This window comes from Panthera onca, chromosome A1 (genome assembly GCF_046562875.1).
Source record: "Panthera onca isolate mPanOnc1 chromosome A1, mPanOnc1 haplotype 2, whole genome shotgun sequence".
Classification (NCBI taxonomy): Eukaryota; Metazoa; Chordata; class Mammalia; order Carnivora; family Felidae; genus Panthera; species Panthera onca.
Window position 1 is genome coordinate 157,315,026 of NC_138339.1, and position 13,562 is coordinate 157,328,587.

General features: G+C 52.8%; 1 protein-coding gene, 1 long non-coding RNA gene and 1 pseudogene across 3 annotated transcripts in view; 2 read left to right on the forward strand and 1 right to left on the reverse strand.

The window, feature by feature from the left end:
* LOC132681777 (uncharacterized) overlaps positions 1-963 on the reverse strand; it is a 56,968-nt gene extending 56,005 nt beyond the window's left edge. For both annotated transcript variants that reach the window (XR_013557764.2, XR_013557765.2), the window contains exon 1: positions 842-963. This is a non-coding gene — a long non-coding RNA (uncharacterized LOC132681777). The remainder of the gene's footprint in view (positions 1-841) is intronic.
* On the forward strand, positions 961-2,066 carry LOC144613935 (transmembrane protein 65 pseudogene; annotated as a pseudogene).
* A 1,193-nt stretch (positions 2,067-3,259) lies between these two features.
* On the forward strand, positions 3,260-6,715 carry LOC144613929 (nuclear pore membrane glycoprotein 210-like). Its single transcript, XM_078435965.2, has 5 exons — positions 3,260-3,292; positions 3,374-3,566; positions 4,096-4,202; positions 5,973-6,077; positions 6,160-6,715. Exons 1-5 carry the CDS (start codon positions 3,260-3,262, stop codon positions 6,463-6,465), a joined length of 744 nt encoding a protein of 247 aa, XP_078292091.1. The 3' UTR covers positions 6,466-6,715.
* Positions 6,716-13,562: the final 6,847 nt, after the last annotated feature.

The window sequence follows — 13,562 nt, forward strand, 5'->3', positions numbered from 1 at the left end:
CTTGCACCACAGTTGGAAGTAAGGGGAATAATGTAGGTTTTCGTAGTTGTGATTTCAGCATTTACCATGACCTGAGTAGTTGCAAATAGAGTTTCTTGTGTACAGACCTTCCTACAGTTGCTGTAAAGAAAACCCTCAATTGACAGAGACAGACAGGATGAGTGGACACAGTACCATGGTCCTCAGTCCCCACAGGCAGGATGGGGATCACAGAAAATGGAATTCAAGTCATGACAGAGTGAGTTTGGAGACCATTAGCATGCATATTTGGGGGGGTTAACTTAAGAGAACAATGAAGATTCACCACACAGTTGTGTGGACGTTGGATTCTAAACCTGTTCGCTGTGACCTGTTTGCTATAAACTATGTGAGGGCTGGATCCTTCCAGGCTCTTGCAACTTCTCACAAAAAGTCTCCAAACCCATGTGTGCAATTTTCTCCTATTTCTGATTTGGAATCACTGAGGACTAAACTGGCCTTTTCCCAAAGCCATGCAGGCTGAGGTGGGACAACAAGAGGCTTCCAAACCAACATCTAGTAATTTCCACCTGCTGCCTTCAGAACTCAGAACTGGGGTTATAATCTGCCCCAATCTTTAACCTTTGTCCTTTTGTTTCCACGGAAACACCCCTTAACATCCTGATACAAACACGTACACCCCAACTTTGGTGCACCTGAACCCCCACCTCCTGAAATGAGACACAACCACCGGGCGCTGACCTCTTTGTAGGACTAAATAACCTGACTTGATGACAAACGAAACACCACGACTGCAGGGCATGTCCAACCCTGTTTACACCACATCTCCCAGGGCCTGTGAGCCTCGGGTCACTGACCTCACCTCCAGTTTCTCAACTGGGACAGGAAGGCTGGGCCACAGGGGAGAAAGAGCCAGGCTCTGCGCTGAAAGAGGACGCTCCAGATGCCGTCGTGCTTTGTCCCTGCACTGCGGGATCCAAGATGGCCCCTGGGGGAGGAAGGGAGGAGGGCCAGGTGAGAGCCACCAGGTGATTGGACACCTGGTTAAGATCAATATGAGAGGCTCTTGGTGACTGGGCAAGCGAGCAAGATACATTGAGAACTTCCTCTTGATTGGATACAGGAGTGACACCAAGATAAGAGCCACCTGGTGATTGGACACAGCAGCGAGCCCATCCTGAGAGAGTAGGAGATAGAAACGGGAGGTCCACTGTAAGTGGGGAAGCGCTTATAGAAGAACTTGAACAAAGAGTCTGGGTCTTCTTAAGAATGTATATGAGGGGGAGTCAAGCTCCTTCTTCCCCCGCCTTGCCAGAAATTGCTCTCTGGGACTGCCACGGAGGCGGGGGCGGCGGGGGGGGGGAGGGGTGGGCGGTCCCTGCTCTGCTCCCTGTCACTGCTCCTCAGCAAGCCAGGTCCAGGCTGCTCTGCCTGCTGAGGAGCCTGACACCCTTGCAGGTTGAGGCCTGGTCAGGCCGCTGCGCCCCACCCGCAGTCTTGGCGCTGCTGTGGGTGGGGGCTGCTGGTTCTAGCGGCCCCTGGTAAAACAGCCCCAAGGAGCCCATGGAGGTGCTGAACACAGCACCGGGCATGCGTGCAACTTCACGTACAACCTGTACTCCACTGAGAGGAGCTGGCTGCCCAAGGAGCCACACCCCCTCCATTCCATTACCACCGCCCAGGAAAAATTGGAAGCGCCATCACCCACAACAGGATAACTGAGATAGGTATTCATCCACATTGCAATATCTTTCATAGTGCTTGGCTTCTTGGATAATGCGAATACGATTGTTGCAGGCATATTGAGATGTCTATTGGAATTTTGGGGGAATATCAACTATGGCAGCTGCTGCTTTGGGAAATCTTGTGTCAGATTTATCTGGACTAGAATTTGCAGGCCCAGTTGAAGCTTTTGCTTTCAGATTAGGCTTGTCAGTTCCTGATTTTACAACAAAACAAGTGGACACGTGGCAAATACGTGTTCCTAGAAACATGGCAAAGCTGTTGGTGTGAGTATTCTAGGAATGTTTCCTTTGTTTTTCTTTGGAAGAGGTGAAGAAGATTAAAAACTGGAAAAGAAAAATTAACCCTCTTAGATTATCTATAAAAAGATGTAAACTAATGTACCCTAGTTGCTAAGCATACTGTCACAACAGTTAGGATTTAACACAATAAAAGTGTATGGATATGGGATCAAATAATTCAGCATGTTTAATGGAAAACAGTAACTTATTGTGGCTTGGTTTTCACAGGACATCTTTTAAAAAAATGCGCACGAACGCCCGTGTCCCTGCCTGCACGTTTGTTACAGTGAGCCGACCTCTTGCAAATGGTCTCATACGACCCTTGGTTAAAACAGAGTCCTGGGAGGTGGGCCCTGTTGTGACTCCCACTGGCTTGCCTGGGGTGGTGACAGGCCGAGCTTCCAGGCCAGGCAGGGGGACACGGATGCCTATGTACCTAGGGTCCCTGCTTCACTACCTGCCCCACCTGCCCCCTTGCCAGGAGGCGGGGAGGGTGGGGGATGAAGCAGCGTCTGGGAGGAAGGAGGGCGACTTGACTTGGGTTGCCCAGGGTGGGTTTGCCTGGGGAGCAAGAGGTAATGGTAGAGTGGTTAGTAATTCAGGGTTTGGAGCCGAACCCCGAAGGGTGTGCCACTCATTCTCGGAGTTGCCTTTTATTTGTTCCTTTTCTTCCCTGGGACTCTGCTTCCTCACCCTTTATATAGGGATGACAGCTCCCATCTCATTGGGATATTTAAGGATCAGGTGAGAACTTGGCTCTGCAAGGAGCCTTGCAAGCCGAATGGCTCTGGAATATTTTGGAGGTTGTAACTGGCGTTCCTATGAAACCCAGGTGGGGGCAGCCTTCCTCTTGGAGGGGCTCGGTGGGGCAGGGAGGAGGTAGCAAGGATTTGGAAAGGTGAGGCCAAGAGAGGAAGGAAAGAGCAGCCTTGGCTGGGGGAGGGCTCTAGGGTGGGGTGTCTTGACCTTGGCACTCCTGACCTTTGGGGCCAGATCCTTCCTTCTTGAGGGCTGTCCTGTGCATTAGAGGGTGTTAGGCAGCATCCCTGACCTCTACCCACTAGATGCCTGTTGCACCCCACCCAGCTATAAAAATCAAAAATGCTTTCAGATATCGCCAAGGCCTCCTTGAAAGGGCAAACCGGTCCCCCCTAAAGGACCACGGGGTGGACTAAGACACCAGGTTGGACGAGCCTATGAAGCATCTTGACCGCTGCACAGCAGTAGTTAGTGACTTGCCCCCCTCCATCGCCAGGATGCCGGGAGCCCTTCCGAAGGCAGTCAGCCAGGTTCAGGGTGCACCGCATGGTCAAGAGTGGCTGTGTCCAGGCCTGGGCTTGGCCACGACATCTGACTTTTGCTTCTCGCAGGTTCCAGTCTCCAGCCACCGCAACCCCCTGCTGGACCTGGCCGCCTACGACCAGCAGGGCTGCAGATTCGACAACTTCAGCTCTCTGAACATCCCGTGGGAGTCGACCAGGCCGTCGCTGGCCAGTATCAACCTTGGCCTGCCCATGCAGCTGGTGGCCCGGGACGATGGGAGCGGCCAGAAGAAGTTGCACGGTGAGCTGGGTGGTGAGCCCGATGACCCAGGTCAGAAGGACAGGGTGTCGTGAAACCCCAGACAGACGAGAGGGGTGCTGAGGAGGGCTGGCGGCTGCTGGGGGCTTTCGTCGGGGACTCCCCTTTATCCAGAACGGAAAGGAAGCAAGTTCACTCCTCTGCTTTGATCCTGCACAGACGTTCCGTGAGGCAGGAACTGGAATCTCTATTTCAGGGATGGGGACACGGGCTCAGGGTGCACAGCAGGTGTGTCTCCCATCCCCAGTTGTACGGATCAGCCAGCCTCTGGGACCCTTGCTGCTCTGAGTCATGCTGCCTTCACAGACCCCTTGGCAGCCACACATGGAGTCCTGTGCAGCTCCCCGAAGCTGCACCGTGGGCCTTTTGCTCAGGGCCCACTAACTCTTATGGTGCATGCAGTTTAAACAGACTCAGTGATGTATGTTTAGGACTATGGAGATTTAAGACTGCAAATCACAGGGAGGCAGGGGGCAAAACCCAACACCCGTTTTCCTCTCCCTGGACTCAGGTTTGCAGGCCATCTTGGTGCACGAGGCGTCGGGAACCACAGCCATCTCCACCACTGCGACTGGCTACCAGCAGTCCCACCTCAGCACGGCCAGAGTGGTGCAGCCGGTACGTCCCCAGGCCCGCCGGTGGCGGGGAGGCCCCCGCGTCTGCCTGCATCCTGTCCGGCCTCCCAGTGTCCTGAGTCCCTTTGCTGGGTCGCACCCTCTGTTCACTAACCCATCCCTGAATCGAGCGCCTTCCCTCTGGCTTCTGGCCGCCAGTACCCCTGCCCCACACGCCTAGCATTCAGGCAGTCTGGCCCTGTCACCTCGAGGCCCCGGCGCACAGCTTTGGGAGCCCTCAGCCTCATCTGTCCAGCCTGTTTCCCCCTGCCCCCCACCCGTGGCCCTGACCTCAGACCCCGCCCGAGGTTGTGCCCAGGTGGCTCGGGCTTCTGTGCCTTTGCAGCTCCAGTCCCCGCTGCCTGGAATGCTGTCCCCTCACTCCCTTACTTCCTGTTTGTTAGGCTCAGCCACAGTGTCAGCCTCTGGGAAGCAGTCCCTGAACCCTGGGCACACAGTAGCTGCCCAAGGCCTCAGATCCCCCTGTGCGCCCCCTGGTATGGTACAGACATCCCTGCACATACAGACTGTTGCCATCGTCTGCATACGCTTGGGTCAAGGCCCGCTGACCCGAGCCTCCCCAGCCCAGCATCTCATGGGCCCCCCGCAGAGGCACTGCTCCTGGGTGGCAAATGGGTGCATGGAAGGGCTCCCCAAGAGCGGTCCTGCTGAATGATACCCACACCAACGTGGGTTTTGAGTAGGATGAAGGCAGCAGATAATGGCTGGAAGGAGAGGGTGGGATGGGGTTCCAAGGGACCCTAAGTTCCAGCAGACGGGGCTTGAAATTGTCTCCCGGGTGGGGGGGAGCAAGGGGGTGGAGACCCCAGTGGGAGCGGCACTGAGGCTGGCCCTGAAGGAGCACACCTGTACGCCCCTGGTGGCTTCAGCCCGAGGTCGTCTGTCCCCACCTGCACAGGGAGTCCCTTGGCTGTGGGTGGCCTCGCGGGCCTCCCCCTCCAGGGCATCTGCACTTAGCCTCGTTGGCCTGTGGGCTTTTCTCTAGCAGTACTGCTCACGCCTTCACTTCTGGGTGTCTGCTCATTTGAGAGTCCCCCCCCCCACCCCCCTCGCGCCTACCTGGCCCTTCGTCGCCTTCACAACCTGTCCTACGCGCTGACACAGGCCATTCGTTTACTGTCCCTTATAATGTAATCCTGACATTGGATTAAATCTGCATCATTGCCTGAGGACCGCTGTCGAACCCCCAGGGCTAGCACAGGGCTGGGCGGGGACGGGTGCTGAAGCAGGTGAGTACAGGGCCGGGTTGGGTCCAGCAGTCTCCCTGGAAGGACAGGCAGCAGCTTCGCATACGGATACGGGCAGCACCCAGGGGAGTGAGGGCTGTGCTGCATCCCCCATGAGTCCCCCGTGAGGACGCCTCCACGCCCCCTCCTCTGAGCACCTATATGCTGTTTGCCCGTGTCCCCGTCCCTCACACAGGGCACTGCAGCAGGTCATCTGCTGTGCACCCCCACTTTCCTGGAGTGCGTGGGAATCACCACTCTCATGGGGCCGGGCCACCTGGGGTGGGGCACCGGCCTTGGCAGAATTCTGGTTGCCTCAAAGGAATGTGTCCTCTAAGCTGGGCTTGAAACATGATGGTTTTACTGGGGCTTATGTCCCCAACATAATGAGTGCCCTGGGGTGACGCCAGGACCTGGGGTCTCCATGCTCCTTCAGGGCAGGGGTCGGTGGGGGGGGGGGCGACCCGCAGACTGGCCAGGGTTGGGCCGTTGCCTATGGATCTAATAGCACTGCCTCACCCCTTCAGCACGACCCTCTCACGCCTGTGTTGGCCTCCATAGAACTCATCCTGGTGGAGGACGTGAGGGTGAGCCCGGAAGAGGGGACCATCTACAACCACCCCGATGTGCAGGTACGGTCCCTTCCACCTGCCACCTGGGCGTGACCCACGGGGGGGCCTCGCCTTCGACACCCAGGCCCACCCTTCCTTGCAGGCTGAGCTGCACATCAGAGAAGGCTCTGGCTACTTCTTCCTCAACACCAGCACCACAGACGTCATCAAGGTGACCTACCAGGAGGCCAGGGGCGTGGCCACGGTGAGTACGGGCCCATCTCCACCGTCCTTGTCATCCCTCGTCCGGTGGCCTTGTGGTTATCAGATTGGTTGTGTCAGAAGCAGGTGCTCAATCGCAGCAGATGCGACTTGTAACGTCTTTAGAGTCTCTGATTCATTGTTCGCGAAACTTCCATCATTTGTGACTTTTGTTCCTTCTCTGCAAACTACCCACACTCTTAGTTAGCTAATGGTTTCCTGTCAATCAGTCTGTGAATTAAAACATTATCATATAAACACAAGTCTGACCACCGTAAGGAAGATTGCTTTTTTTAAAACAAAGTTTACTGATTTATTTTGAAAGAGGGAGAGAGAAGAGAGAGTGGGAAACAGGCTCTGTACTGTTAGCACAGAGGCCAACACGGGGCTCGATCCCACGAACTGTGAGATCGTGACCTGAGCCGAAATTAAGAGTTGGACGCTGAACGGACTCAGTCGCCCCAGGCCCCCCAGGAAGATTGCTTTTGAAAGATGTATCTGCTTTTTGTGTTTTCCCATATTCCTTTCTTGACCTTCTTCCTATTCTTGCAAATATTGACTTAGCTGTGCCTATGATATGGAAGAATTTAGTATTCTGCTTTGGTCAGTGGTTACACCCTTAGTTCCCCCCCCCCCCCCCGCCACCGTGTTGCTCTGTAGGCTGGCTGATTATTTCTATGCTGTCATTTGTACTTAGCCATTCTCTCTTTGTAGAGCATTTCGGTTGTTTAAATCTCTCTCTCTCTCTCTTTTTAAATAGCCGTATAGTTGTAGCAAAGGGTAAAAACAAACACCAGTATCCTAAATGTCTGCATATCTGCACAATGAGTTATTTTTGCGGTTACGAAAACCAAACTTCCTTTAAAATAAACTCACTACGGAATGTGTCAGAGAACGTATCAGACCACTACCAGAAGTCGTAAATGTAGGCGGCCAAGAACAAAGACATGACACCTAAGTCGTGTCATTAAATTGCCACTGTGCTGTTGCCTTTGGGCGGCTCCAGAGGTCCTTTTCTCGGTTTGCATTCACTGACCATCTTGACACGGGTGTCACGAATTATTTGCCTCTGGAGTGGGATAGGTGGAAAGTAAATGAGGGACATGAGCAGGGTTTCCCATGAGGAACGTACCTGGAAGTGTGGGAGAGGCTTAGTTTCAGTGTCAGAGAGTAGTAGGGGGTGGTGGGGACTGTGGCAGAGTGGAAAGCAGAGACTGTGTCTAAGGGACAGCTGCGGTGTGCCTCTAGTGGCCTTTTGTTATTTTTAAAAAGGTTTTTATTTTTGTTTTTGAGAGAGAGAGAAAGCACACAAGGGGGGGTGAGGGGCAGAGGAGGAGAGAGAGAGAGAATGAATGAATGAATGAATGAATCCCAAGCAGGCTCCATGATCAGTGCAGAGCCCAGGGCAGGGCTCCATCCCACAACCCCGGGATTATGAGCTGAGCTGAAATCAAGAGTCCAACGCTCAACCGCCTGAGCCACCCAGGCATCCCTTTCTGTTGGTTTTTAACAACAGCTTAATACTGTGGTATAATTCCTATGCCATACCGTCCACCTATTTAAAGTGTGCGATTCAGTGGTGTCTAATACATTCCTAGGCAGGTGCAGCCATGACCACAGTCAGTTCTGGGGCGTTTTCATCACCTCAAACAGAAACCCTGGACGGTTGAGCCATCTCCTCCCTGCTTTTACACACACACACACACACACACACACACACACACACACAAGAGTGTTGGACTTTGTCAAATGCTCTGTGTCTCTTGAAATATTGATGTGGTTTTTTGTTTTTTATTCTGTTGATATGATGAATGGTGTTAGTTGCCTTTCAGATGTTAAACCAACCTTGCATTCTTGGGACAAGCGCTACTTGATCGTGACATATAGTTCTTTTTATATGGAACTGGGCTAATATTTTGGCGTGCTACTATTTTGGCGGGTTTGTGTCGTTAAGAGTCGTAAGAGATGCTGGTCCGTGCTTTTCTCTTCTGTGATTTCTTTGTCCAGTTTGGGTATCAGGGTGACATTGGCCTCACAGAATGGCTTAGAAGTGTTCCTTCTTATTTTTGGAACAGTTTATGTAGACTTGATAATAATTACTCTTTTAAAAAAAAATAAATGTTTATCCATTTTAGAAAGAGAGAGCAGGGGAGGCGCAGAGCAAGAGAGGGACAGGGGATCTGAAGCGGGCTCTGAGCTGACAGCAAGTGAGCCCGATGTGGGACTCAAACTCATGAACTGTGAAGTCATGACCTGAGCCAAAGTCGGCCGCTCAGCTGACTGAACCACCCAGGCGCCCAGCTAATAATTACTCTTAAATGTCTGGTAGGATTAACCGGTGAAGCCACTGGGCCATCATCTTTCCTTCGTGGGTAGTTTTTTGATTATAAATTCAGTCTCTTCGTTTGTTATCGGCCTATTCACATTGTTTCTTTCTGAGTCAGTTTTGGTGGCTTGGGTCTTTTGAGGACAGTTGAGGTTTTTCTTTGTTTTTGTTATTTGTTTTTACATTTTTTTACATTCTTCCAGTGGTCGGCCTTGGTCTTTACCTGTCTGTGGAAAGGACGCTTTTCCCTGGTATGGCCCTTCAGTGAAGGGTGAGGAAACACGTCATAATGTTCCTGTTCCTCTCAGAGGCACAGTCTCACATGGCAGGACCTGTGAGGTGTGTGGCCGTAAATCAGAACAAGAAAACACGATCTCTCAGCACCTGGGAATAAATGTGTGCTGCTAGAAGCCCGAGATCATAGGAAGCTGTCCCCTGAGCATTTTTGTTCCCTTTATGAAAGAAAGAATAATTCCCTGGCCATCCCTCCTGCCATGTAAATGAGTGTTGGCTGTCACATCCTTCATATTAAAAGGAAAAGCTCAAATCGTAAATAATTCTGACTGCTTGAGATATGCCTTGCTTTGCTTTACTTCTGGAAATTAAAAATAACTCCCCTGTTATCAGGAAGAGGGAAGTTTCAGGGCCCCTGGGTGGCTCAGTCAGTTGAGTGTCCAACTTTGGCTCAAGTGTCGTAGTTCACTAGTTCGAGCCCCACGTCGGGCTCTGTGCTGGCAGTTCAGAGCCTGGAGCCTGCTTCAGATTCTGTGTCTCCCTCTCTATCTCTGCCCCTCCCCCACTCGTGCTCACTCGCTCTCTCTCTTTCTCAAAAATAAACATTAAAAAAAATAAAGAAGAGGGAAGTTGCAGTTCAGAAAAATGTACACAGTGCCAACAATACTTGGGGACCCCTTTACTCATATTTACCTCGCACCATACGTTTTGAGTAAGCCCTGAGGATAAACCTACAGCCAGAGAGAGAACTTTCCTCCAAGAACAAATGCTTTGAAGAGCCCGTGTTGGACTCGGCTGCCTCTGTAGGTAGTGAGTGCCCCGTCTCTGGAGGCAACCAAATGGGAGCTGGGACCCTTGTCTGGAAAACTAGAGATGGGATTTCAGCATCAGAGGCAAGTTTCCCCAGGCGACCTGTGAGCCCCTGTTCAGTCCTACAATTCTGCAGTTCCCTGTGCAGTCCCCCTCAGCAACAGATGCTAGGATTCTCCAATCAAGACAAATATTAATGTCCCCATTTTACAGATGGTTCTAGTAAAGCTATAGCCCTTCTCTCTTGCCTGTGGACTGGCCCTTTGCTCGCATGTCTCATTGCTTCGTGGCCCTTATGGAATGGGACACGGTGCCCAGTGCAGACATCCCACAGGACAAGCCTAGCACACTATGGACGTACCAGCAGCAGCCCGTGTGACAGGCCCTACAAGAGTCGCTCTTGCCCCAGAAGGTGTCCTGAAGGCACCTTGAGCCCTGGTGTCTCTGCTTCCCATCACCTGTGCAGAGACCTCTGCACCTCGAGGTGGAGATTGGGATCTGGTTCCCCCTTGCCTCTTCTGTAACCTGCCAGGGAAGTTTTTCATGGAGCGTTGACAATCTGTGACAGATCCTAGCAGCTTCTCTCAGACGGTTGTTTCTGAAGGACGTTTACACATTTCTTTGGCATTTTCCAGCTGCTAATTAGCAACATTCTCATTTCCCTTAATCACAGAGACAAGAAAGCCCACAGGAGTTTTTCAATTAGCTCATAGAAAATGTTTCTTTCTTTCCTATTGTTACACATTCGGGATGCAAGAATGGCTTCTGGGTGTTTCGGCTTCTGAGTGTCTGTCTCTGGAAGGCAGCCGCGGAGCTCACGCACCGGGCCCATTGTGGAGGCTATCATGTCCCCACAATGCATGGAGGGCTGTGCGGAATTCTGCTCACACCCCCTAAAACTCTGCAAGGGGCCTTCGTTTCAGTTTTGGCTGGGTTGCCCCTAGGAGTGTTTACCCGAGTTAAACTTAGGGTTTCTTTCTTCTCACCGATTCTTTATGTTTCAAACCAAGTCGTTCCAACAGAAGGATCTTATAATCATGCGATTCTAAGAGCAGCGGGGAAGGCCCTACTGTGCGCCAAGCACTTTGTACCTGTAACTAACGCATTCATCTCGCAAAGATCGGTGCCTGTCATGTGCCTGGTCCCGGTCCAGGCACTGGGAGTCCGTGGGGAACACCTCATGAGCCACAGTGTTTCTGCCCATTTCCTTGGTCCCGTGATGCATAGCCGATCATGGTGACATTGTACGTCTGTGGAAGCGCATCAGGAAGGAAGATGAGGCGGGTAGCAGGTGCGAGCCTCAGGGTTTGAACTTGGGTGTGTCCTGCTTTCCCCCTGAGTGTGACCCGTGGACAGAGGTACCCGTCCCAGTCCTGGCCCTGCAGGAAGGCATAGGGCTGGCTGGGGTCCCTGGCTGGATTTCCACCCAGCATCCAAGCCAGGGTTCTTCTCGGTGTCTGTGATCTTCATGGGCTCGTGGTCACCCCCTCGGGGTCTCGATGGCATCCAGTCGGGGGCACAGACCCCAGTGCTTGCGTGGCACGGCCTGACCCACCGCACAACATTGACAAGCACGCTATATAATAGGAAGCGGGAGCTGATGGCTCCTGTGACGTGTGGAAATATTTATACGGTCCTTACTCTTCTATGAATGCTACCTATCAAGGGACAAGTCTGAAGTGTGTGGGGGCCCAGGGAAGCGAGGCACCGGGATGATGCGGGCAGACCCTCGGGGCCTGATGGGGGCCAGTAGAAGTCACGGCTCCAGCCCACTCACGAGCTGCCTCCGGTGCCACTGACAGTGTCTTAATGAGCAGTAATGCATTCATCACCTCTGAAGAGATGACAGGACTTTCTTCTGGGCTCAGTGTTCGCTGAAGTTCTCAGGTGGCACCTTCAACACTTGGAAATTAGAATTTGCTCTGGGCTTGGATTTTTCTCCTCCTCCTCTCCTTCATACTCGTGCCTCAATGTCGGTCAGGAAGCTAGTGGACCCGGATTGCCTGCAGAAACAGACGTGCACAGTCTAGAGTTTGCAGTGAGGCAGGCCCCCACTCTGCCTCCAGCTGCCTGGCAGGTCCCCCGCTTCCCCCAGAGCAGCTTCTTCGTCTCCCAAGGGGCCTGGTGAACTCTCTCCCTTAGAGCTTTGTTCAGGGGGGGTGAGGCGAGCTGATGGGTGCCAGCAGGCAGGCCGGCCGGCCAGGCCACGCAGCGTCTCCGCGTCTGTCACCCGGAAGGTGGCCGGACCTCCAGCCTCTGGGAAATCAAGCGGAAGACGAATTGATTTCCCCTCGCCACTTTCCGTCTTTGTTTAAAATGTGCAAAATGGTCCTTTTGAAGGAGAGAAAAAAAGAAAACGAGAAAGCTTTCCATGCATTCCCCTGTGCGGGTCTTTCAGCAGCCAGTGCAATGTGTAATTTCTTCGCGCTGTGAAGGACACGCCAGGTCCTGACAGCAATAACTTCTGCAGGAGGATTAGATCGGAGCCTCGCGTTAGGCTTTCAAAGAAAGCTCTCATTTCTCTCTCAAGTTTTTAAATGAGTTTCCGTTGAGGGAAAGAGAATAAGCCAGGATGAATCGTCCTCGGCAAAACTGGAGGCCCCTGGTTTCAGACCCCACTCCTCGGCCTGTATTTAATTCCGGACTCGTGTGGCAATGGCTCAAATTGCACAGGCATCGCTTTGGAAGGCGAGTGTGATTTCCACCACGGGATCTTTGTTAATCGACTCTAAGTCATCGTGTGGAATAACTCAGGCACGCCTCATCCGGGTTGATGTGCCCTTGAGCTCAATGACACCGGCAGGGTTTCCAGCTTGGCCGAGCTTGCTAATGGGGCTGGGGCCTGCCTCAGCTCTGGCCTTTTCCGGCTGGCCCCGCCCTCCTCCCCTGCCCACAGTTCCATTTTGGTTGCTCTGGCAGAGTGTGGCAGAAGGAGCCCTGAGCTGGGAGCTTGGGCACCTGGGTTCTCTCCCCAGTGCTGCCCCTCCAAGGCTGGGTTCCCGTCCTGAGTGGGCCTCAGTTTCCCCATATGTGCATTGAAGGAGTTGGATCACAGCACTTCCCAAAGAGATGAGGGTACATGGGGTTTGCAGACTTTTTTTTTTTTCCCTAGAATTTCTAGGTTTTAGCAAAGCTAAAAGTAAAGCTAAGGAAGCAAGCTGGAAAGTCAGGTTTCTTTGGCGTAACTGCAGTGACCTAGAGCTGTGATCCTGGATCTTGACCTGATTGGTACATGTTTATTGGTACTGTGCTGGGTGCCAGGCTCAGCCCTGAGGCTACAGCTGGCGAGAAGACAGCCTGAGGGAGGATGGACACTAGACCACGGTCTCCATCATGGCCACATTATATGCAGTAAAGCTGCACTAGGAGAAGTGAACAGAGGTAGCTCTTAGCTGTCTGGTCAGGGAAGACTTTTCTGAGGAAGGATGCTTGAACAGGGGCCTGAAGGATGAGCAGGAGCCAGCAGGTGAAGACAGGGTGCAGGGGAAGAACCCCAGATCATTAAGATGGACTGTGTGGTCTGCAGGCAGGCAGGCAGGCAGGCAGGTGCTAGCTGGCTTTGGAGAACAGAGCAGAACTGTGGCTGGAGCCTGACAGTGGTGAGGGATCATGGTTTACAGTGACATTAGAGCCATGGGCAAGGGCCCGCTCATGCCAGGTTCTTCCAGGATGGGCTAAGGATTTGGACTCACTCTCTGGGCAGTCTTTGAAGGATTTAGAAAAAAAATTTTGAGTGCTTATTTATTTTTTGAGAGAGACAGAGAGAGACAGAGTGTGAGCAGGGGAGGGGCAGAGAGAGAGGAAGACACAGAATCCGAAACAGGCTCCAGGCTCCGATCTGTCAGCACAGAGCCTGACGTGGGGCTCAACCCCACAAACCGTGAGATCATGACCTGAGCTGAAGTCAGACACGTAACCAGCTGAGCCGCCCAGGT

What these genes read in the sequence shown, in the direction of transcription:
- LOC144613929 (XM_078435965.2), top strand. Translation starts at nt 3,260, where the DNA reads ATGCCGGGAGCCCTTCCGAAGGCAGTCAGCCAG. An exon ending in TTCCGAAGGCAGTCAGCCAG is followed by an intron (nt 3,293 to 3,373) that starts GTTCAGGGTGCA and finishes TGCTTCTCGCAG; the next exon opens with GTTCCAGTCTCCAGCCACCG. An exon ending in CGGCCAGAGTGGTGCAGCCG is followed by an intron (nt 4,203 to 5,972) that starts GTACGTCCCCAG and finishes TCACCCCTTCAG; the next exon opens with CACGACCCTCTCACGCCTGT.